This window comes from Neolamprologus brichardi, chromosome 1 (genome assembly GCF_056152115.1).
Source record: "Neolamprologus brichardi isolate AB-2024 chromosome 1, ASM5615211v1, whole genome shotgun sequence".
NCBI lineage: Eukaryota > Metazoa > Chordata > Actinopteri > Cichliformes > Cichlidae > Neolamprologus > Neolamprologus brichardi.
The window spans coordinates 13,709,134-13,732,717 of record NC_142104.1 but is presented as its reverse complement, the minus strand read 5'-3'; the positions used below and the strand labels follow the sequence as shown (position 1 = coordinate 13,732,717).

General features: G+C 39.0%; 1 protein-coding gene across 3 annotated transcripts; it reads left to right on the top strand.

Annotated features, from left to right (window-relative positions):
- Window positions 1-127: 127 nt before the first annotated feature.
- On the top strand, window positions 128-23,205 carry lpin1a (lipin 1a). 3 transcript variants are annotated; one of them, XM_035905205.2, is made up of 24 exons: window positions 128-474; window positions 8,257-8,457; window positions 8,831-8,926; window positions 12,263-12,359; window positions 12,450-12,675; window positions 14,135-14,209; window positions 14,439-14,531; window positions 14,690-14,804; window positions 15,433-15,607; window positions 15,712-15,858; window positions 15,959-16,052; window positions 16,524-16,720; window positions 17,010-17,103; window positions 17,261-17,330; window positions 18,033-18,119; window positions 18,502-18,594; window positions 18,743-18,807; window positions 18,912-19,050; window positions 19,301-19,449; window positions 19,586-19,672; window positions 19,771-19,923; window positions 20,178-20,292; window positions 20,389-20,492; window positions 20,614-23,205. In XM_035905205.2, the coding sequence occupies exons 1-24, from the start codon at window positions 412-414 to the stop codon at window positions 20,783-20,785; spliced, it is 2,907 nt and encodes a 968-aa protein (XP_035761098.1). In that variant the 5' UTR covers window positions 128-411; the 3' UTR covers window positions 20,786-23,205. The 3 variants fall into 3 exon arrangements, with proteins under 3 accessions (XP_035761098.1, XP_035761134.1, XP_006779968.1); XM_006779905.2 differs by lacking the exon at window positions 128-474 and adding an exon at window positions 5,364-5,688; XM_035905241.2 differs by lacking the exon at window positions 18,033-18,119.
- The last annotated feature ends 379 nt before the right edge of the window (window positions 23,206-23,584 follow it).

The following is a 23,584-nucleotide window of genomic DNA, read 5'->3' as shown; positions in this document are numbered from 1 at the left end:
TGAAGCAGCAGGATAGTACAGCAGCAGCGGATGCTCTCAGATTTCCTCCCAAGTACTCCATTCCCAGAAAACGCTTGTTGATAAATTTAGTCCAAAACATTTGCTGCCCAAGCATTAGCAGCTCAGTCAAAACAACAGTACACATTACAGTCTAAGGACTCGTCCAGATACACTAAGAACTGCTTTTTCACTGTCATGAAGATAGTTTTTTCATACCAGAAGACAGTTTTCATAAAATATAGCTTTAAATAAATCAGTAACTACTACACAGCTTTTTGACATATCAACCATCTAAAAGGACTGAACTGCTTCTTTGTTGATTTTTTTTTTTTGTCTGTTACATGTAAGGAATATTTCAGATTTCTGGAGACTCCTTGAAGAACATTTCATTAAGAAGCAGCCATTTATGACATGGAAGAGGAAGACTTCACCAGCCACAGTGAAGATGAAAGCCCCAATGGCAGCTGGTCCTGGGTAACAAAACTAAATATATACTGCACGGATGCATGAGGCAGGCAGAATAACATAAGTTCAGGCTCGTACTATAAACTTAATTGACATTAAATCAATAAAATAAAAAGGAACCCAAAACACTACAAGCAGTGAGGAAATAGGTCTGGAGTGAAATTGCTAATATAATCAAATGTAAAGACAGAAAGATTTCAGAGGGACTAAAGAAGAAAATTGCTAAAAAAAAAAAAAAAAGGAGCACTGTGTGCAGATGGAGGAAGTGTAGGACACAGCATTTTCTGCATGTCTGCTGGTTTTGTAAATAGAGTTGATGAATTCTTATCTGTGTGTGCAGTCAAATCACGTGTTGGATTAGCAGCTGATATCTCCACACATTACCTCAAGCCCACGTGTTATAAAGGTATATAACACATCAGTCAGTGATGCTGTTCCACAGCAGTGCTTTGACCCCACATTTTTCTTTTGCAACTTTAACATCTTCCTGAACTTAATCTATAGTTAGTTGTTATTGGTATTGATTGTTATTGATTACCCAGAAACTCTCTACGGTGGTTTGCAAGGCAAGGGCAAGATTAATTCAAATATAGACGCAGTTTGGAATATAGAATTTCAAAAGCAGTCAGTGTTTCATGCTCATGCTGCTCAAACATGCTGTACGTTAGTGTTGTTTATACAGGATTGGCGGCAGTGGCTTTAACCATTCACGTCTGGCCTTGGAATCCACTCTAATCAGATTTCTCTAAAGCCCTGTAGCATGCACTGCAGTACTGCAGTGGGGTCAGACTCAGCAGGTCTGTAGTGTGTGGCCCAGGCAGCTTTACCATTGGCTCAAGCAGGCCAACCCCCCCAAACACCACCCCCATCTCCTTGGTGATGAAAAGATTGCATTGTGGCCCAAAGGGGGAGTGCCTGTGAGAGATCAGGCAACCCCTGCCTCAGGAAACGACCCACCTCCCTCCAGTCGTTTGCAAGCACTCTCACGTGTCTGATATGTAGTAACACTGCAAGGCAATCACTGGAGCAATTGAAAGCTTATCGGCCAGCAACCACCCACCCCCACACATACACACATGCACTGTAAACACACTGAGATGAAACACTTAGCATGTACATACATGCACAGTCACATATAGTTCGAGGCTGAACAAGACAAATATTAACCTGCACACATATGCACGAAAACCACATGGCCACAGTCTAATTAATGAAATTCCTGAGATTACACTAAAACCATCCTCAGCTTTCACTTTTATTCCCTTCACACATAAAAATGCAAATGTGTATCTTTCACACAAGATATTATGGTACTTATTTTTATTGCAAATCATTATTATTATACATTTAACCTTGTTGAGCACCTGACCCGCTGATGACCTCACACACTGCAGTAAATAAACCATCACATATCTACAATTATTTCTTTCTGTCATATATTCACACACAGCAGTAACAAATATTAGCATTCTCCAGATTCGCTGTATTGTCTGCTCTGTATTCTTCCTGTCTCTTTCTCTCCTCTCCCTCTCCCACTCTAGTTGGCTATGTTTTCCTGCATGTTGAATGCTCCAGTTCTTAGAAAACCCAACACGTGTTTCCTTTCTCCCCCCTGCCTGGTGCAATGTATGTGTGTGTGACACCATGATAAAGTGCTCCACAGCAAGGCGGTGCAAAGTATATTTGTAATGACAGCAGAATTTGATCCACAGAGTCATGAACTGTATCACGTGGGATTGCAGTTTCATGCGGACCACATACACACACAAACATACACAGAGGTCTAGAACAAGCAGGCGTGGGGGCAGTTGGATGGGAGTTGATCTGGTTCTTAGAAACACTGAGTAACAGGAAAAAGCCATGAGACCCAGTTCGGGGAGACTTTATGTCGAAACTTTTGTGTTTGTTTTTCTAAACTCTGAGTACAGACTCAACTCAGGGCGCCATATATAAATGTAACTTTATCAGATTATGGATTATAGTTAGAAACATCTGACAGAGGACTATAGATATGGGAGTTATCAGTTTTCTCATCAAGTCAAGTCAAGAAAGTGAATAAGAGCATTTCGCCGAAATTATGAAATGGGAAAAAAACAACATTACAAGCATTCGTTTACAATTTAAAATCTGCTGTTTTATATTGTTGGAATAAAGGATTATATTACCCTCCTCGTAGGATATGATTTTGCTTAAGGTTGCAGTTGTTGAAGTATATACATCTATAAAGTATATACACCAGTCAAGCATAACATTATGGCCACTGACAGGTAAAGCAAATAACACTGATTATCTCATCATCATCATTAATGCTGGTTCTGATAGAAATGTGTCAGATTACACAGTGCAACACAGTTTGTGATGTATGGTGCCTTGTATATCTTTTCTGAATGTTTTTTGAATAGTTTTGCATTTGGCTAGGGTCAGTGTAACTATTGGTAGCATGAGGTGATACCTGGACCCTACAGAGTTTGCATAGGTAGTCCAACTCCTCTAGGATGGTGCACCAATATGTGCCATTGCCAGGAGGTTTGCTGTGCCTCCAAACTTAGTCAAGAGAATGGAGGAAAATCCAGGAGGCAGGCAGTAAGGTCAGCTGTGTAGGGCTGTAGAAGATACTTAACCCATCAACAGGACCGGTATTTGCACCTTTGTGCAAGGAGGAACAAGATGAACACCACCAGAGCTACAAAATGACCTCCAGCAGGCCACTGGTGTGAACAAACAATCAGACACAGACTTAATGTGAGTGGCCTGAGGGCCCAACATTCTACAGTGGGCCCTGTGCTCACTGCCAGGACCATGAGGCCTGACTGGTGTTTGCCATAGAATACTAGAAATGGCAGGTCCACCACTGGCACCTTGTGCTTTTCCCAGATAAGAGCAGGTTTGTCCTGAACACATGTGACAAACGTCTGGAGGGTCTGGAGAAGATGTAGAGAATATCATGCTGCATGCAAAATCACTCAGCATGACCAGGATGGCATACCCATGGAGAGACACACAGATCCCTACAGGCTAGGCAACAGCACCCTGACAAGTGTTAGGTATTAGGATGAAATCCTTGGACCCATTGTCAGACCCTACAGTGGTAAAGTGGCTCCTCTGTTCCTCCTGGTGCACAACAATGTCCTACCTCATGTGCGGTGAGTATGTAGGCAGTTCCTGGAGGATGAAGGAATTGAAGCCATTGGTTGGCCCCCACGCTCACCCAACCTAAATCCAATAAAACACCTCTGGGACCTGTTTCAAGTCCATCTTACACTGCTAGGTTGCACCTCAGACTTTCTAGGAGCTCAGTGATAACCTGGTCCAGCCATTGTCTCGTTAAAAGCCCCAACGCTGTCAGGCATGCGGAGGCCATACAACCTGAGGACTATTTTAAATAGATGCTAAGAAATTTGGGCAAAATCGATTAGCCTACTGCTGCATCAATTTTTCACTTTGATTTTTGAATTCAGTCGATGAAGTGTTCCTTCATTTTTATTTTTTTTATAGCAATGTATTAGATAGATAAACTACCAACTGCAGTTACAGGTTTAGTTTCTCCGGACAGATGGGTAGACTTTTGACCACTGAGATACAGTCAGTACATTGCACAATGCTGATGCCTTCAAGCTCCCTGAATGTCAGTGCTATTCTTGTCTCCTTGGCTTCTCATACCAGGCTTGCATGTCTTCAGAATTAGAACAAGGTTCTTTTCCTTTTCTCTTGGGTAGATTTCAGTAGAAATGAATACAGTGTGATTTAATGATGCCATATCTAAGTAATTTGAGTTTTCCCATGATGTTACAGTCAATACTCTGCTATGTACTGTATTATATGTAGAATGTGACGTTTCAATCAACTAAAACATGAAAGACATTAATATGTCATCACTGCTGAAGAATTTAATTCTTATTTAACCCCAATGTGTCCTCAGAAAATGTCTCGGATAATCCTCCCTGTTTCCAAAGAAGGATGCTATATCACATGTAATATGTAATTAATGTAATTTTAATAAAACGTAATGATTTTCAAACTTTTTAACCTGTATTTTACTCTAAGGATATTTAGTCAGTTATTAAAATAAAGTTGTTAAAAACTGTAAGCTATGTATGCATTGCTCTTAGACAATCCTTTTCTCACTGAAACAAGAAGTGAATTTACACTAACATATAGCATTTACATATTTTATATATTCATTTATCTATATATAGATATAGTAATTGATATAGTACGCTATCTATATATAATTATTAGAGGTATTATTTAATTACATTAGAATATAATATTGAAATGTATAATTCGGTTGTGCATTTGTGAAATATTTTCAACGAGTTTTGAGGTCAAATGGTCCCTTTTCAACATAATTATTTACCTTTATAGGGGCTTATGATAAGATTTAAAATTACTTTATTAATAAAGTTGTTGCATGTAATTTCTTTTTTTTTTTTAAGAAATATTAAAGTATAATGCAGGAATTAGAAAGTGTGAACAGTAAACACAAGCAGATATAAAACAATAATATAGTCATAACTGATTTTTTTCAGGGAACTGTTCAGCAAACATTGTGTGGCGTCATCGGTGCTCAGCCAATCGATCAGTCCGAGGTTGCAGCTCTGTGGTGGAGGGAGGAATATTTAATCCACGTGGTGCGTTCCAGAGTAATTTGGAAGTGTCAATTTCCGAGTTTGCAGTCTTATTTTTCGTCTGGAACGACCAGCTCTGACTTCCAACCGGAGAAGTCGCAACAACCCCATTAATATCGAGTTAACAATCCGAGGTGTCATAAATTAAACTGTAAAACTTGTAATCTGCACTGTCGTGCTCGCTAAATAAGCCATAGGCGGAGCACTGAGCAGTTTCTGTGCACAAATATGTGTTAAAAACAGTAAAAGTATTTTCCAGTATTATTAGTGGTGCATAAAAGACTGTACCTTGCTAAGAAGTAAAAACAAATCCTGTTTTTCGTGTTTTCCAGACTTTAATACTGGAGTGACGTCACTCCCGATTCATGCGTCCGATTTCCAAGGTAACGTGAACGCGGCATACGATTTAAAACGCATATCAGCCTCGAGCACAGAAGCCAAGATCAGATGTCAACAAAGCTGTAAGAGTGTGAATATTACCGATGATGTTTGTACTGAGCACTGACACTTAACGCCGTAAAACAGTAGAGGACCCTTAGTGGAAAATTCGGAAGGAAGAAATATTCCGGAGGGAAGAGCGACGTCCATAAATAATGTAAGCAAAGACTACATTGCTTCTGTAGCATGCTGTGAGAGACATGTCATGGGGTCTAGGTATTTTTGAAGTACAGGTGTTATATATTGCTTGGGCTGTTTGAATGAAGACAGAGTCCTGATGCAGACTGCAGAGCCTCACCCCGTGTTTACATGTCGCCACAGAGCCACACTACGACGTAATTATCAATCCCGTACTGATGCAGCTTCTCTTCACATCCTGCATAAGAGGAATATCCACAATATTTGTGACAGTATTTGTTTATATATTTGTATATAGGTATAATATATGCATCTATGATTTTATTTCGTGGTGTGCGTTTTCAGACGGTATAGTGATTTAGTAAAGTGCTGTCTAATATATAGAACCCCTCTGCCCTCCCCCTCCCTTTTTTGTTTTATTTAGCTATCATTTGTCACAGACAATAATCCCGGTGTGTCTGGCTGCTCCAGTCACATTAAATTGATTTAATTGGATAATCCTTCACATTATCATCTGTCTGTAAATCCCTCAATCTCTCAATTACCTCTCAGCTATCCTGTCCGTGTTTGGTGGCCACACTGTCTTTCCTGTGGTGAGAGGCCACTGATGTTTTATGTTTATAAATAAGCCTCAGCACACTATGTCACACACTGTGAATGCAACTCAGCGTTGCTGCTCACTTGTCCGAAAAAGAACAGCAGTGACTGAGATCAGGTTCTTGTAGCCTAACTGTTTTGTTTCTTGTGCTGCATGTCCATTTAATGACACATAATGACCCCTTGGGTGGACTCGTGATAGGTTATTACGTAATTGAGGAGCAGTGTGATTGGCTCTTTAACAGAAACGTCCTGGAGGACTGGGCATGGCTTTGGCCGTGTGTGTGTGTGTGTGAGGGAGAGAAAGAGAGAGAGATTAACGGAGAGAGAGATGTGTTTGCGGGAGATTTCTGTTTACCGTGATGTCAGGTCTGTGGCATGAACATTGATGGACTCATATTCATGGTGTTGAAATAAATGGACATGAGGTCCAGGGAGTCAGAGTTGGGTCAAGGGATCAAATAATTATTGCCTATCCCATTTGTAATGCTCGAAATTGCACCATAGAAACTGACATGTTGAAACAAACTACCAAAGGAAAAAGAACATAATTTCTCCCATGAGGTTATATGCAAATTTGTACATTTGCAAAGTATGTTCGATAGCTATCACTACAGTTTCTATTCCACCCTATTATTTTCTTTCCATGTTAAAAGAAAGAATGTTGAATAAACATTTAGAACACATATTAATCATTTTGATTTCCATGAACAGCATTATGGGTTACTTTGTACGATATACGGATATCACTGAAGTTAAGCCGCTTTCTACCACACTCCTCTGCAGAAGCAAAAAAAGAAGGAAAGGTGCACAGCGTGTAGTCGTTATTCTAATAACAGTGTTGTGGTGTGTTGTGTTATTATTGTTGTGGCCTGGTTAGACCAAGGGTGTGATGATTGACTTATGTGGCTTTGATGAGCAGTGGAATAAAGCTAGGCCATTAGAACAAAAGATCCCCAGTCTGGGGGATGTTCAATAATTGATGCGTGTTAATGAATCATCCTCATCATCAGCGTTCTTGCACAGTTTGCTGAAGCACGAAGCCATCTGCCGACTGGGCGTGCTGTAATGTTTGTGTATGTGACACTATCTTAGTCAGCACAAGCAGGTGACAGGTGGTTACAATTTTCTTGAATGTGTTTAAACCCATGTTGCACGTGGCCTCACCACCCTTTCGTAACCTTTTCCCACTCTCCCTCTTGTTTCTGTATGCCTCTCACCGAAAGGGGATTTATATATTTTTAAACATTCTCTCTAAAAATATCTGGTTACAATTACCATTGACTATTACATAGTGGCTACTATTAATAAGCCATCATAGCTGTAGGGCCATTAGGTTGTACATTGCAAAGACAGTACAACAGTACAACAGAAGAAGGCTTATGAAAGATCAACTTGTTTATTCATAAAAAATTAATAAGGCTGTTCAGTTCATAACAGATGGGTTGCTGTTCATTTCTCCATTACTCACAACCATAAATCTTGGAGGTCACTGAAGGCATTTCCCTGTCTGTGACGCGCTCACAAGAGCATGTTTGCCGTACTAGAGTAATGCCAGACATCCCTGATGGACTGTATATTTGCACTACAGGAAGAAAAATGCGCTTCAGAGTTTATAATGCTGTCTTTTTTGGTGGGGGGGAAACCCACCCCCTCATTCTGTCTTTTTTGAAAAGCAGAATGCTCTCATATACCAACTTTGGTCACACCCACAAACATACCCCGCACTCAGAAGCACCACAAGAGTAGAGAAAAGAATGATGAAGCTGTCTTTGCTTGAGGTATCAGCAACCTGCCAGAAACCACTTGAGATTATGCAGTTAGCTGGCATGAGTGGGCACAAACTGGACTCAGTATATCAATAATGTGTCTTAATGTGTAATTATGTAACAAGATGGCCTTGCATTGTGTTTTGACGTTAAAGACATGAAACGTGACTAAAACAGATGAATAATCTCCTATATTTCTTCTCTCACTCTCTATCTCCCAGTTGCAAACCATGAATTATGTGGGTCAGCTGGCGGGGCAGGTGTTTGTGCAGGTCAAGGAGCTGTACAGAGGGCTCAACCCTGCAACACTGTCTGGGTGTATAGATGTCATTGTGGTCCGGCAGCCAGATGGCTCCTTACAGTGCTCTCCGTTTCACGTCCGCTTTGGCAAGATGGGTGTGCTGCGGTCACGTGAGAAAGTGGTGAGATCATAGAGCGCTCTCTAACCTGCACTTGTTCAAAATCTATTTTATATTTCACGACAGCTAAATGTAAATTTTAATATATGTAAATTTAATCTGCATTCATTTGTGTAGCGCTATAGTATATTTTTTGAAAAAAATAAACTAAAACAGTGCATTATAACAGTATATTTAAAACAGGACTTCAATCACTAAAACTCATGAGTCAGTATCTTAATGATAACATTAGGTTATAACAGATTATTATTTATTTTTTATAGCCTAAAGGTACTGCATTGGTCTTCTCAACCTTCCAGTCTGGAGGTTGTCAGGAAATGCTAATGAAGTCTAAGGCATTAGTCTTAATCAATTCTTTTTCTGTTCTGTTCTGCAGGTGGACATAGAAATTAATGGAGAGCCAGTGAGCTTACACATGAAGCTGGGAGAAAATGGAGAGGCTTTCTTTGTTAAAGAGACTGAGAACAAAATGGTGAGTAGTGATTGACAGAGTCATTACTCCTGAATCAGTAAACACACACGAGAATAGCACAGAACATTACTCGCAGATATGAAGGTCATAAAGCCTGAACTAATATACAAGAAGTGCTTGATTTATCACTGTGCTCCAACAGAGCTAAATTATTATTTGCCCTCTTAGGTAGTAGCGATTCTCACTGGTTTTACCACTCACTGATTAATCTGCAACTACACGTTGTTGTTACTTTAATTGCCAAACTTAAATGTCTTCTCGTCCTGCCCTGACAAGCCCAGAGTAAGAAAAAAGATGTACCTTGACTCACTCGCAGCGTCAGTTTTACCACACAGCTTTAAGGAGTGTAAAATATACTTCAAAATTTCTTAATATTATGAGGTTTTCTATGAATTGAGTACCTTTTTTATTTACACGTGTATATAAAATATCCTAGTGTTGTCATACTTGGGGGAAAAAAATCCAAGCATAGACCTTATCAACTTGTTTGTAGATAAGCAGATAAACATTTTAGCAAAACACTAGGCTCAATAACAAGGCACAACAAGTGCTTCTGTCCTCCTGTGGCATCTTCTTGGCAAACACGAGTTTAGCTTCCCAGAAATAAACCATCATGACAAGCAGAAAGCAGAGACAAACACTGGTCAGTCAGACACTAAACACACAGTCGACAGTCTGTCATTGTCTAACTTTGATATGTGGGTGGAGAAAAAGAAATTTGATTGAAATGAATGACTGATTCATATAGTGTCAATTCATAGCAACATTTGCCTAAATGTGTTTTGTGTTGTTTTGGACCTGTAACTATGTTATACAGGGTGTTTTCTTACTTCCAACAATTAGCCAGGAGCAGGCAACAGTTTGTCGTTTTCTTCCCATTTCAGCCAGGGAAACAAAGACATTTGTTTTTAAAGTCTAAAAGCTCTTATGAACATTTACGCAGTACAAAAGTGTCATGCGAGGACAGACAGACATTGACTATTGCCAGTGCCAGACACCAGTTTATTTGCTTCCAGGCAAATGGCAACAGATACAATGTTCAACTGATAAATTGGGCCATCTGTAATAGAAACGGCTCACATTATTCAACCATAGACTTTACCCACTGGTTTGCCTCAATCCCCTGAAACTGAATTAATCTGTCAGATTTTAACTTTTCATGTATCTGTAATACGCCGTATTACACATAAGTATTTGCAGCGCACATGCACATACACGTCACAGGTAACAGCATAATCTGGGAACATTCCCTTCTGTTTTGAAACCTGATTCTGTAATGCAATAGGTAACGTCTCATGGGAGGTAGGAGGGAGTATGGGAGTATTTGAGGTTGAGAGGTACTTCAAGGATGATCTATTGTGGTAAACAACATCTGTCAGCAGTCACAATGTTACTCGTGAAGTGGTGAGTAACCAAGAGCTCGCACTTTCCCCTGGCCAAGAAGGAAAAGGAATATGTTGCAATCTGAGAGGTTCTAAATTCCTTTTCCGAAGGATTACGTCCATCTAATGCTGCATCCATTACTTACTGTCCATCTTATAGAGAAGAAGCTATTAATAAATCAATACTATAATACCTCTTTCCACAATAGACAAGAAAATAATGGCTTTTAGTTTCAGTCCCACATAGAGTTATTTGCAAATTCGGTTTGACCATGTTTGTCTTATAGTTTTGGTCTCGACTTGAATCCTTTCCCTTAACATAACTCTCTCTCCAGAGAGTGGAAAACCACCGGAGACCTATTTATAGGTCTGCCATTTCACACACGGTATAGTCTGTTACACACAGACTGCCCTCGGAAATTACTGAGACATACTGTACATGTCATGAAAGAGGAGCAGTACGAGGACATAAAACCTCTAGCTGGTAATAGCACAATGGTAGCACAGCACGGTGTGTTTGTCACTCACATGAAGAGGTAAAAGAACCATTATCATGGGAGCTTGCAGATTGTGTCAGTCTAAGTTGTCACATCTCAAGTCCAAATGGACACTCTGTACACTCTTCATCTCTGTTTCTCAAGGTGCAAAGTTTGCAGGGCTTTGTGCATGATCAAATAAATGCACGTCTTTCAATACCAGTGCTTTAATAAAAGAAACATCTCCGATGATGTAACTTAATGATTTTGTGCCCTAAAGGGTGACACATAAAGAGAATTATTACTCTCTTTATCTTTATGGCATGTGCATTTAACAACCCTTTAATGCAAATATCACAGATGTAAAACCAAAGTGTTGGAAAGATTTTTACTCAGTAATTGAAGTAATCTTATTTATTACATTGCATTTTGCAGCATATAAACAAATCGCTTTATAGTTGATCTTGTGTGGTTTAAGAACTCTATATTTGTGCACAAATGCTCTTTTTCTAAGGAAATTGTGGGAATAACACTTATAGTTTAGTGAGAAACTGAAATATCAACAGATTGGAGTAAAAAAACAAAAACAATTTAAATACTGGAACTAAAACTGGCTTTCGAGCTGATATTTCCCTCTGAGTATAGAGCTCAGAGTAGATCTGTACTATCCCTTTTCCTCTCCAGTCTAAATGAATTGTGCTGTGTTGGACTGTGCTATGACACGTGAACTGCAAGGCATGTGTGAGTCTGCTCTGTTTGGATCATCCCTTTATCATGCCTCCGCCTCCCCCACTCTCTCTCTCTCTCTCTGTCTCTCTTTATTCTTGTGGCAGCCTCTTGGCAGTGCAACCCTGATGAGCAAATCTCTGTGATTTTGCTTATCTGAGCTCAAATTTTCACCAGATTATTTAGGTGGCTGTTTGGCAGTAGGAATGACCATATCTGTTGTTGCAATATTTCATTTTCCTTTAGAATAGAAAAATCAGCAATCTGCAATATGGACTGCTATGACATTTTCACAGAGAACAAACATATTTGGCCTGGTCATTACCTGCTATACTCAAGGCGTTTTCATCACCCCCAGCTGTAGAGAGGGTGATGGGACCTTAAAATGCTCCACTTTATTCATGCATCTTATCCTACATGATTGGATTCTCAATCTATTTTATATTACAACTGTTCTGAGGGCAATTTTTACTTGCTGTTGTGTAATAATTCTTAACAACTCCAGATATAAATGTCACAGAACCAAAGCAAATGGCTTAAACCAAAGAAGACAACCGCATCATTAAATGTATGAACAAAGAGTTCTCAATAAGGCAATAATAATAATTAAAAAAACAAAAGTAGAAGCACTTCTCATGTCAGTATAAGCAGCTATTATAGATGCTGTGTTCTACACAAGAGATGGTACAGCAGAAAAGACTTGCGTCAAGTATTGCTAATTTCAGACCTTATCTCACTTTCCCTGGAAACAGGAAGTGGTTCCATCCTACCTGGCAACATCACCAATCATGTCAACAGGGCAGGAGTTAATGAAGTCACATCTGGCCAGGGGCAACTCTCGTCACCATGGTAGGCGCCGTTGAAAACAGCGATGTTAGAATTTGTGACAATTTGCATTTTCATAAACAGTTTTTTATGATACTCTTTCCCATCATATAGACTCCATCCCATGCGGCCCGCTTCCTGTTCAGAATCTGGGACTGCAGCAAAGTGAAGGAGGGTTGACCAAGAAGAGGAGAAAGAGAAAGAAGAAGGCACGGCCAGAGGGAGGTGGAGGAGGCGCAGGACTGAGGAGAGAGGAAAGTGGAGAAGAGTTCTCAGATGATGAGGACATGTTCACTATTGACCTGAGCTCAGATGAGGAAATGGAGGGGGACAGCAGCAGGTGTGTGTGTGCAAGAGAAAGTTTGAATATGTTTGCGTGTATGAAACAGAGAGGGAGAAAGAAAGAGAGGTTATTATACCTGCCAGCCTGGTATTTAACAGGGGAAAAAACATTTGTTGGTTGTCACAGTGTTGTATGCGAAGCCGATGAACCACTGCCAATAATTCCTTAACTGTGTTAAGTGGAAAACCTGTGTGTGTTTGTGTGTGTGTGCTTACATTTTTCATTCATGGGTATGTGTTTAAGTGGCTGTTTGAACTGTCTAAAAGCTGGGTGTGTATTTATATAATTTAAATCACAGATTACATATATATATATATATATTCATATCTGGGCCTACGTCCTCATTTTAGGTTTTACAGCGTTTTAGTAGATAAAGGTGAATGGCTTGGACGTGAATTGAACTGTGATTTGGGGAAGGCCTCAAAGGGGCCTGGTGGCGGCTCCCGGGCCAAGCAGATCCCGAGATCTGCTTGGGAGAATTGAAGAGGGGATGGAGGGTGGGGCACGTAAACGAGAATGAACAGCTTGTAGAACTGGAGGAACAAATATAGATAAGAATCGGAAGGAGCATGTTTGGAGGTGTGGTCCCGCTCCTGAAATTCCAATAATTTATCTCCAATTAAAATATGTGTTGAAAAAGTACTTAATAAGAGAAGAATATAACACTGAAAACTTTAGAACATGTGCTTCATGAGGACTGCTGTGTCGGTGTAGTTTGATCAGATTTGAATGGCAATAACAAACAGCCCACCTGCTTTCAACAGATTCATATTCAAACATTGCTAGATTTTAATTTGTCTAAGCAAGCCCTGCACAGCTCAAAACAGTGAGAAGGCATCAGAAAAATCAATGTGGTGTGTTTATGTTGAAAACCAGGACCAATTTTCTCTTTAACCGGTGTTAAATGGAATTAAGGTTAGTTTCTGTTTAATAAATAAACAATTTTCTTAAGTGTTTAAAGAGAAGCAATTGTATGTGTGTGTGCAGGTTTGTGCATGTTTGTGTTCATGTGTGAAGCCCTCTTGGGAACTAGCTCTGCTTGTTGGACTTGCTCCAAGGATTTGTCCGTTTCCCACAGCGCGCACTGTTTCTTTGAAAGAATGGCTCACGGGGTCATCCTTACTGAAGGCATTCCAAGCCTTTTTTAGGAAGTTTGCCACATGATCCTGAAACCCTTAAAGACAAGCAAAAAAAGTTTGCGTGCTTCAAGTCATTCTCTAAATTGTACTTAATGAGTGTATTTCCTTGGCTGGTTTGTGATATGCGGTCACAGTCAAACAGCCCATGACATTTTAATTTTCAACAAATAAAAAGACCATACCATAGTTTCTTGGATGTGATACGACTTGCATCGACACACTGTTTACATAGTAAATACAAGTGTCTGCACTAATGATGAAATAAAATGGTTGTGCACATGACTGACATCTCACTGGATGTGTGTATTTGTGATCAGACCTGTGTATGGCGATCAGGGATTGACTGCCAATGCCCACATTCTCCCCAGCACTGACTGGACTCATTCACAGAGGTATTTGGATGTAGGTGTGTGTCTGTCACACTGAGAGACACACACTTGAACTCTTTAATAAACTCTTCTCATCAAATCCTTATTTATTCTGTTCATAGCATATTGCACATTTTAATATGTTTTTTGTCCTCATGATAATTAGATGGATTCACAATTCACTGTCTTTCATTCTCTCTTTTCTTCCCTTCTCTTTTTTTTGTATTCTTTTTGTCCTTTATTCTTTCTGTAGTAAATTGATTAAGAAGACTCTGTCCATTCCTCAGCCCTGTGGTCTATCCATCTCCTGTCCTCAGCAGTCCTCTCACTTCTCTTCCCCTACTAGGTATCACCTTAGATTCCACCCTCTCTGAACACTAAATATGAAATAATGCACTAATTTTCAAAATTTGCATAAAGAATGATACATTTTGTAACTTTGTAACTTTGAAACTGTGAAGTACCAGACAATCCAAAACAAATGTTTGACTTTAACTTTTCCAGTAGCCCAGACGATTCGCAGTCATCAACACCAAAGAGTGACTCAGAGCTAACAAATCCATCTAAGGACAACCCTGAGATGCTATGGACCTGGGGGGAGTTACCACAGGCTGCCCAGGTACATAACCACACATGGCATCACATAGTGAATTGAGTCTGTTGGCTTTGCCTTTTGGGTATGGCAGCATTTAAATCAACTGCATGGTCATAAAATACAATATATACATATAACTGCATGTTGTAGCTGTTTACTGCGTTATAACATGCAAAGAGTCAAGGTAAAATAAAGTGTGCAAACAATGAAAACTGTCCACCACACCCATTATTAACACTTCTTGTGCTGCTTTTTTTGTTTTTTCATGCTTCTCGCCTTCGGGTTGCGCTCCACAGTTGCTCCCTTTACTACTCACGCTGATCCACTTTGTGTATCAGTCGACACACAGCTTCATCAACATTAGGCTACACACTGTTAGTTTCTTGGAGGACTACACTAAAGTATGTCTGCATAGGTTGCACACCCAAAGTCAAACAAATGGACACAAATGTGCTGATTCTGAACTGAACTGATTCTGAACTGATTCCACCTGCTGATCAGAACCAACAAAGCCATATCTGTTTTATAAGTAATGTTAAGACTTCAGCCTGTATGAGTGGAGAAAAGGAAACATGACTAAGGGGTGGGGTTAATAAAATGTATGTGAGAAAGCAAATATTGTCTGAACTGACTATCTGTTTTTCTTTTACAGCCATCTTTCCTGACCGCCCACCAGAAGCAGGATTCTGCTGCTGTTGTCTCCATACCGGTGTCTTCTAGCACTCACTTCCGAGCCATCAGTGACACGGGAACTCCATGCAGTCCAGTGCCACCACTGGACAAAGACACAGAGGAAAACAGAAATGGACACATTGTCAGAGAACAAGGTAGAATAATAATAATAACTGAATGTACAAATATCTAAAAGCAGGATAGATTTGCATAGCGTCACATTAAAATGCTTTGAGAAATGCTGCGTTTTTTCCTTTAGAGAGAGAAGTGGAAAGCGTTGGGCCGTCATGTGTACAGATGGAGAGTTTGACAACATGCTCAGTGTCTCAAAGAATTCTTCCTGATCATTTGGAAGATAGCAGGAATAGTCCCATCAAAAGGACTGATTCACCGTCCAAGAGGAAAGGTACTGTTTGAGTTTTCTGCTCGTAAACAAAGGATATCTTGATCTCAGTGTGTCTAAATTTCTGTTTCCTCTTTTATGCACTGATAAATGTCTCTTCTAGAAAAGAGAAGTCAACACCTGGGTGCTGATGGTATTTACCTGGATGACATTACAGAACTGGAGCCTGAAGTAGCTGCTCTTTACTTTCCTAAAACGTATGTACAGCATGTGTTGTAGCACCCTCTGGTGGCCATATTAGGGATCACAGTATTTCTTTCCACTGACACACAGAGCACAGAATACTTTATGGATGATTTTTGTATAACATTAGGGTTTTTTTCTATAACTAAGCACTTGCTTCACTGTAAGTGCTTATAATAGGAGATTATTTTAACTTGATAGCATGAGGAAGATTAATGAGGTAGCTAGGCTACGAGAAAGAAGGAGACCTTCTTTCAGTTGTATTTTTGTCACCACATGGTAACAGCCATTGAACTTCTTTATAACTAAGAGAAGACAGATATTCCTCCTCTCAAGGTCTTCGAGAACTCCAATTTCCAAAACTGAATTTAGCCTTGAAGAACTTGAAGTGTACTAAATACATTTTAGCCATTATTCACATAGTATAGCATGATAGTATGAAGAATTACTGTGTGATCCATGTGTGTGTATTTTTCCCTCCACAGTGACGGAGGCAGCAGCTCGATGAAGGGGGACACTGAGATGATGGTGGGTGTGCGGAGCGCTAACCAATCCCCACAGTCAGTGGGCAGCAGCGGGGTGGACAGTGGCGTGGACAGTTTGGTGGATCAAGTGTGTGATCTACCTCATGTCGCCATCTCTTTGTGTGGAGGACTCACTGATAACAGGGAGATTACAAAAGGTGGGACAGGGAATGATGACGTTGGATAATAATAGGGAAATAATGTACATGAAATATTTGCAGTTGTCGAGATAAGGCTTATATGAAAGAAATTAAAAACAACAGATTATATTTTTTAATTTGAAAACTTTAACAATATTCATAAATGCAGGTCGGTTCATGTTTTACATATTTTAAACAGAAATAAATAGATTTTTAAGATTTCACACAGTTAGACAAAAATAAGTTATTATATGAAAAAACTATCTTATCAATCAGATCTTTTTTTTCTCATTTGTTCTTGCTACAGAGCAATTCATGGAGAAGGCTGTTTCCTACCAACAGTTCTCTGAAAACCCTTCTATTATTGATGACCCTAACCTTGTGGTCAAGATAGGAAGCAAGTATGTACTTCTACTGCTCTTTATTTGAACTGAGCGTCTGATATATACAAGCTTTTTTTTTTCTTTCTTTTTTTGCTAATATGTAAGCCATCCTTTGCCAGTAGATGTCTTTAAGAATGAAGGGGTGCATAATAGCTTCCTCTGTCACCTGTTGTAGGTACTACAACTGGAACACAGCTGCTCCTGTCATGCTGGCCATGCAAGTCTACCAGAAACCACTGCCACAGGTAAGACCACCACAGTGATACACAAGTATTTACTCCTGATTCTTTCCATTCAACATGAATGCCACAAATTTCTGCCCTCTCAAAAACTGTGAAGACGGACCATTACGCTTTGTTGTATTTAATCAATAAAATGTGTAAATGAAGAGTTTTGCTTTTTGTCTGAAACAATGTGTAAAGTCACATTTTGCTTTGATGAATATACGTTACTTTGGCTACTATCTACTGTTGTATTCAATATTGTTATTTGTTATATGGTGTGTTTGTTGTGTTGCAATGTTATGGACCACCTTTACTCCAGAGCATTTCTGGCATTTTACAATTTATTCTTAATCTGTTTTTTTCACTCTGGTTCACTATTGTTGTTTGCCAGCCACCTCTCATTAATACAACAAAATAATACCAACTGAAATGCGTTCACACTCATTTCTTGTTTCAATAATCAATATTTCAAAACTAAGTGAAGATTTAAATGTTTTCACTTTATCCCAAGTGAACAAAACTTACATGCTACCAATCAAAATTACTCGACGCATGGAAGAGCTTATAGCATATTTGCCAGTCCTATATCACAGTGAACTGTTGTGGTAAATTCATTGACCTAACACTTGATTAATGTCATGTCTTTGTCCCCCTTCTTATTTTTCCCTTTTATTTAAACCCATTCTTTCTTTCACCATCCACCCGATGTTTATATTTACCAAGTGTTGGTGTTTGAGTTATGTGTTTTCTGCTTTTGGCTTCTTCTCATACTGCCTCCCTGGTCTGTTTGGCTCCAGTCCTTCCCAGCCTGTATGATGTTTTCTGGCTTTGCTTATGTGTTGGTCGGGGCATGACTTTATCTGCCTGCGTTGTTGCTTTATCATTGTTACCCTTTCTGTCAGCCTCTCTTTTTCCCCATATTTTCACTTGAGTCCAACCATGAACATCATCTTCCTTTTCATTTAATCTAGCATCTGCTATTTTTCGATTTGCATGTCTTATTGTTTTCAATTCTAATTGTTTTTCAAGCAAGTTAGCTGGAGTTTAGTGTGGTTTGAAATGTGGTGTTTGTCATATTTTACTTTGCCTTTTAGATTTTCTTTTTGTGCTTTCTTGTGCTCTCTCTCTTTTTTGTCAGCTTTAAGTTACATTTTCGGTCAGTTTTGAGTTGTATGTGCATGATTGTCTCCAGGCATCGGTGGAGAACATTATGAAGGACAAGATGCCAAAGAAAGGAGGACGCTGGTGGTTCTCGTGGAGAAGCAGGAACAATGACTATAAGTCAGTAAGTGCACAGATAGATATGCAGATGATGAACTTGTTTATCTATGATTCACCGTATCATTTACTGGACATTAGGAAGAACGGGGAAAGGATTAGTCAAATTTCTTCCTTGGGTCATACATGTGACCTTTGACCTTTTTGTTCCTCAGGAATCAGTGACAGAAGCAGCTGGAGACCAAGACGAGACTTCCATAACAATGGCCCCAGTAAACAGGTGACGTTAGACTTTAAAACTGTGTATTTTTCTCTCCACACCTATTGACATATTTTTCCTACTTGTTTAATCTTATATGAGCATTTTTGTCTTGTATAATTCAGGCTGAAGGATGAATCATCCTCAAGTGATGAAGACCACAAATCATCCAGTCAGCTATCAGGAGTCTTTCAGTCGGAGCCCCTTGAAAGTTCTGGTGGCATTTGTTACAAGAAGACTCTTCGGCTCACGTCAGAGCAGCTGGTACAGTGTTTGTTTCTACACTTGCTTTTATTGACATAAACAGGAATACAAATGACCTTATTTAAGATATTTTGCTCATGTGGTTCACTACATATAGAAGAAATCTGTACAGTAACAAACAATAATACACTGTCTTTAATAAGACCATCTCAGAGTTTAAATTACTGTTGCAGTCGAGGCAAAGTGAAAATAGAAATACGTCCAAAACCTCAAGAAAACTTCTCAACCTTCCTCATCTGTGTGTTTACAGGCTAGCCTGCAGCTAAAGGAGGGTCCTAATGAAGTGGTGTTCAGCGTGACCACTCAGTATCAAGGCACGTGCCGATGTCATGGCACAATCTATCTTTGGAGCTGGGATGACAAGATAGTCATCTCCGATATAGATGGAACCATTACAAGGTGTGAAATAACACTTAGTGGCCTACATCCTGTTCAGTTCTATCATATTACCAGCAGGAGTCAGACTTTACACAGTTTTTGGGTTCAAAGGGACAGCTTTATTCTGTGACGTTGTCTGTCTTACGTTACGCTGTAGATCAGACACTCTGGGCCACATCCTCCCTACACTGGGTAAAGACTGGACACACCAGGGCATCGCACGGCTCTACCACAGAGTCAGCCTGTGAGTGCTGCTTATTGTCCTCCAGCTAAAATACAATATTTTTGGGTGGAGCACAATGCTATGTTTCTGTCTCTCATATTTTCTTTTGTTTGTTACAGAAATGGATATAAATTCATGTACTGTTCTGCAAGGGCCATTGGCATGGCTGACATGACAAGAGGTTACCTCCACTGGGTCAATGAAAGGGGAACCATGCTGCCAATGGGCCCAGTGCTGCTCAGCCCAAGCAGTCTTTTTTCTGCCTTGCACAGGTCAGATATACAGCAAGGGGTAGAAAAATTCTACTCTAGATTATTTTTGGCCATTGACACAAAACCTAAAATATTTAGTTGCAGGTAATAATAGGTAACCTTTATTGTTTTTGCATATTTAAACTACGGCAAAAGTATTTACTCTGGCAAGTTAGTGGTTATTACTTAGATGTACCCTTTGAAAAAAGTTAGCTGAGGCAGATTTACAATGACGACAAAAAAAAAAAGAATGTTCAACATTATGTTGTATTTAGGGAGGTGATTGAGAAGAAGCCCGAGAAGTTTAAGATTGAGTGTCTCACAGACATCAAGCACCTTTTCTACCCGAACACTGAACCATTCTACGCTGCTTTTGGCAACAGAGCTACGGTGAGAATACTGCACTGACATCCGCAGTGTGGATTACTCGCTTGTATTTTTGCCTCAGTGATTTTTAAAGCATGCTGGTTGTTGGTGTTATTTCAGGATGTCTATTCCTATAAGGAGGTGGGCGTTCCACTCAACAGGATTTTCACTGTCAATCCTAAGGGGGAGCTGGTGCAGGAGCATGCCAAAACAAATATTTCCTCGTAAGCTATATGCCTAGTTGCTTTTTGGTTTTCATCAGTGCCACATGCATGGCGATGTTTTGATGTCTGAATTCTGCCTTCCAACAGGAAAAATGACAAAAGTCTTGTGTTTCTTTCTCAGCTATGGCCGTTTGTGTGATATGGTGGATCATGTCTTTCCGGTCTTCATGCAAGGTGAGGAAGCAGACTTCCCTCACTCTGATACTTTTGACCAATGCAATTACTGGAACAAAGTACTTCCTGAAGGCACTATTGACGGAGAGGAAGACCCACAGCCAGCCAAGATGAGCTGAAGAAACTGCTGAATCTAGCATGAAGCAGCTTTAGCATAAATGTGAAGATGAATGAAGCCATCAAGCTTTTCCTAATATGGTAAATCAAGATGGCTCCTAACTCACAGGTGATCCTTAAAAAAATAATTCAATTCAAAGGAAATGAATGTTTTTTTTTCTACAGTAAACACAAAGAAACAAGCTGTGCTAACATTTAGGAGTGATAACAAAAGTAGTCAGGGAGACGGAGATAAAAACAGAGGACTAAAAATGACAACCTTAGGATCAATTGCTAATGAGACTGCTGAGTGAAAAAAGAAAAGAGATTTAAAAAAACAAACAAACAAAAAAAGCAAAACCAAAATAATTCTGTGATGAAATTCAGCAGCTGGTTGGGAATTAAACGAACTCACATTTGCAAGTGTACTGACTCTAATGCATACACATAGTAAACCTTGCAAACAGCATGAGTATATATTTCTTTAGATTTTTTTGTTATGCTACAAAATGTTTCTCAAAACATGTTTGTTGGTTCTCTAAAGGCACCAAGGCAGAACTAACTGATTCCTTCGACTGGCTACCATTCTTGCCTTTAACCTACACCCATCATGTATATTCTAAAGGATATCAATTAGTAAATCAACTATTTCAGCTATTGCCTAAATAGCAGACAATAAAACATAAATTGCCAATTTAGTTCAGCTTTTGAAATCCTAGATGGGCCCTTTGCTGCGGTTTCTGTTCTGCTCGTAGCATGCAGTATTAGTTGTACTTAGACTACAACTTTAAATAAGATTCTATCTAGCTATGTGGCTAAAGGTTGTTTTCTGACCTCAAGTACAGTGGACATTTTGCACCAGAAAATGCAGACTATATATGGTAAAACCATCCAGAGCATGCAAAAATAGCACAAATAGGGTATGCAAAAATCTCCTGTGCCAAACTCCTTTGCAAAGTAAAGCATGTGGTCTTTTGACCGTGCTACTGTGAAACATGTGGCCATGGCACATATTATAGTCTTCAGTGACTATATTCAAGACAAGTGCAAGACAATGCAATGAAATTCTGTCTGTTTCTATCTATTGTTTTTAAATGTACAAAAAAGGAAATTCTGTGATATCGTAGAATGTAATATACGAATCTCTCTACTCATTCTAATAACTAATGCCCATCAATGCAATTGCTTCATAAGCTAATTTAACACTAAGTATATTTTCAGTTTTGTAATGCAATATGACATATTGCACAGGTTCATGTAAAGCACTTATCTGTCCTGTAGAGGAAAGTAAAGGAAGAGTATTCAGATTCTGTAAAGTTTTTGTATGAAACATGCCTATTTTTTGTAGTTTGTACATATGGGTTTTTTTTGTCTGTTATCAGACGTTTGTATTTTCATCATTTATCTAATAACATAGACTAAACAACTTTTATGCCTAATGTAAACCTTTCTTTTAATTTATATTACTTAACATGGGAAAACCACTGCGTATGGTGTTAACATAATTTTTGTGACCGTATGAACTATGATACAAGTTCTTGTGAATCAGTAAATTGTCTAAAATACCTATATGCTGGTGCTCATTCAAATATTCACACCCAATTTAAGGCTTCAAGGCAAATCTCTTTTTAAGTCAACTAAGAGGTGCCATTTTCATCACGCAACCACTGAAGCAATAAATCAACACCCAGTTGTTTTAGTGCTGCCTCTGGTTTGAGCCGTTAATGGCAACCAAGATAAAACCTCAACTGTTCACAAAAACAGATATGTTTCCACTGCCTAACTGGTTTTAAATCGCATAAAGATTTATTCCCAGAGTACTTCGTTAGATTTTTAGTTTGAAATTAACAAGTATATTTTCAGTACACAAGTATTTGTTCATGTGTCTTGTACTGAAATACCAGAATGCCAGAAACAAATCTGACTGATTGTGATTCACCTGGTTATACTGTCACTGTTTGTACATATAACAGATACTCTGTGTATTGTGATTAACTTAAAAGAAAGTCAGGAATTTATTTTTTATTTAACGAAAAACTGTCTTTGGGAAGTCCAGTGTAATTTGTGCCAGAGGAAAAAGATGCTCAGAACGCATGCTCTTAAGTAATGACTGTTGTGTTGTCGCCTGATCTTTTGAGGAGGCATGGAGATGAGATGAGATCATTGTGTCAAAATTCAAATTTTGCTTCCAGCATTTTTAAAGAAAATCCCATTTGGTGATTGCTAATTTCTTTCTGTGAAAGATTCATTCAAACTGTTGACTAGTTTTCACTCTGACTCTGACTCTGTGTTGATTTAGATGATTACTTTGCTGCTTCCCATGTAAATGTTATGTTTTTGGCTCTAAGCAACAGGCCACCAGTATCCAGTGCAAACCATTGTTAACATTGTAATTCAATCTGTACAATGGACACATCTTTAATAAACTTAAAGTTAATATTGATTTTGTGTTATACTTTTTTGACTCTGCATGCAGTGCTTGATTGTTTTCTTGCGTAAGTTCCTAATTGTTCCTTTAACCTCAGAAATAGAAAAAACAGCCAAGATTGCCTATAGGCTCCTCATAATGCTTTCTTTAAATTTGTACTTTTGCTTTTATTGAACTGTTTTTGGTTCTATATTATAATATACTAACTTTGAGAGGCAGAGCTCATGAGTGTGCTGCAGTAAAATAAAAGTTATTCTACCACAGACAGGAAGTGTTTAATCTTTGTAGTTTTTTTTATTAAACCGCATCTGTTTTATATTTTAAAATTCAGTCCAGCCAATCGTTTCTTCCTTACCAATTTATCACTTTAACACTTTGTCCTTCCCAAACTTCT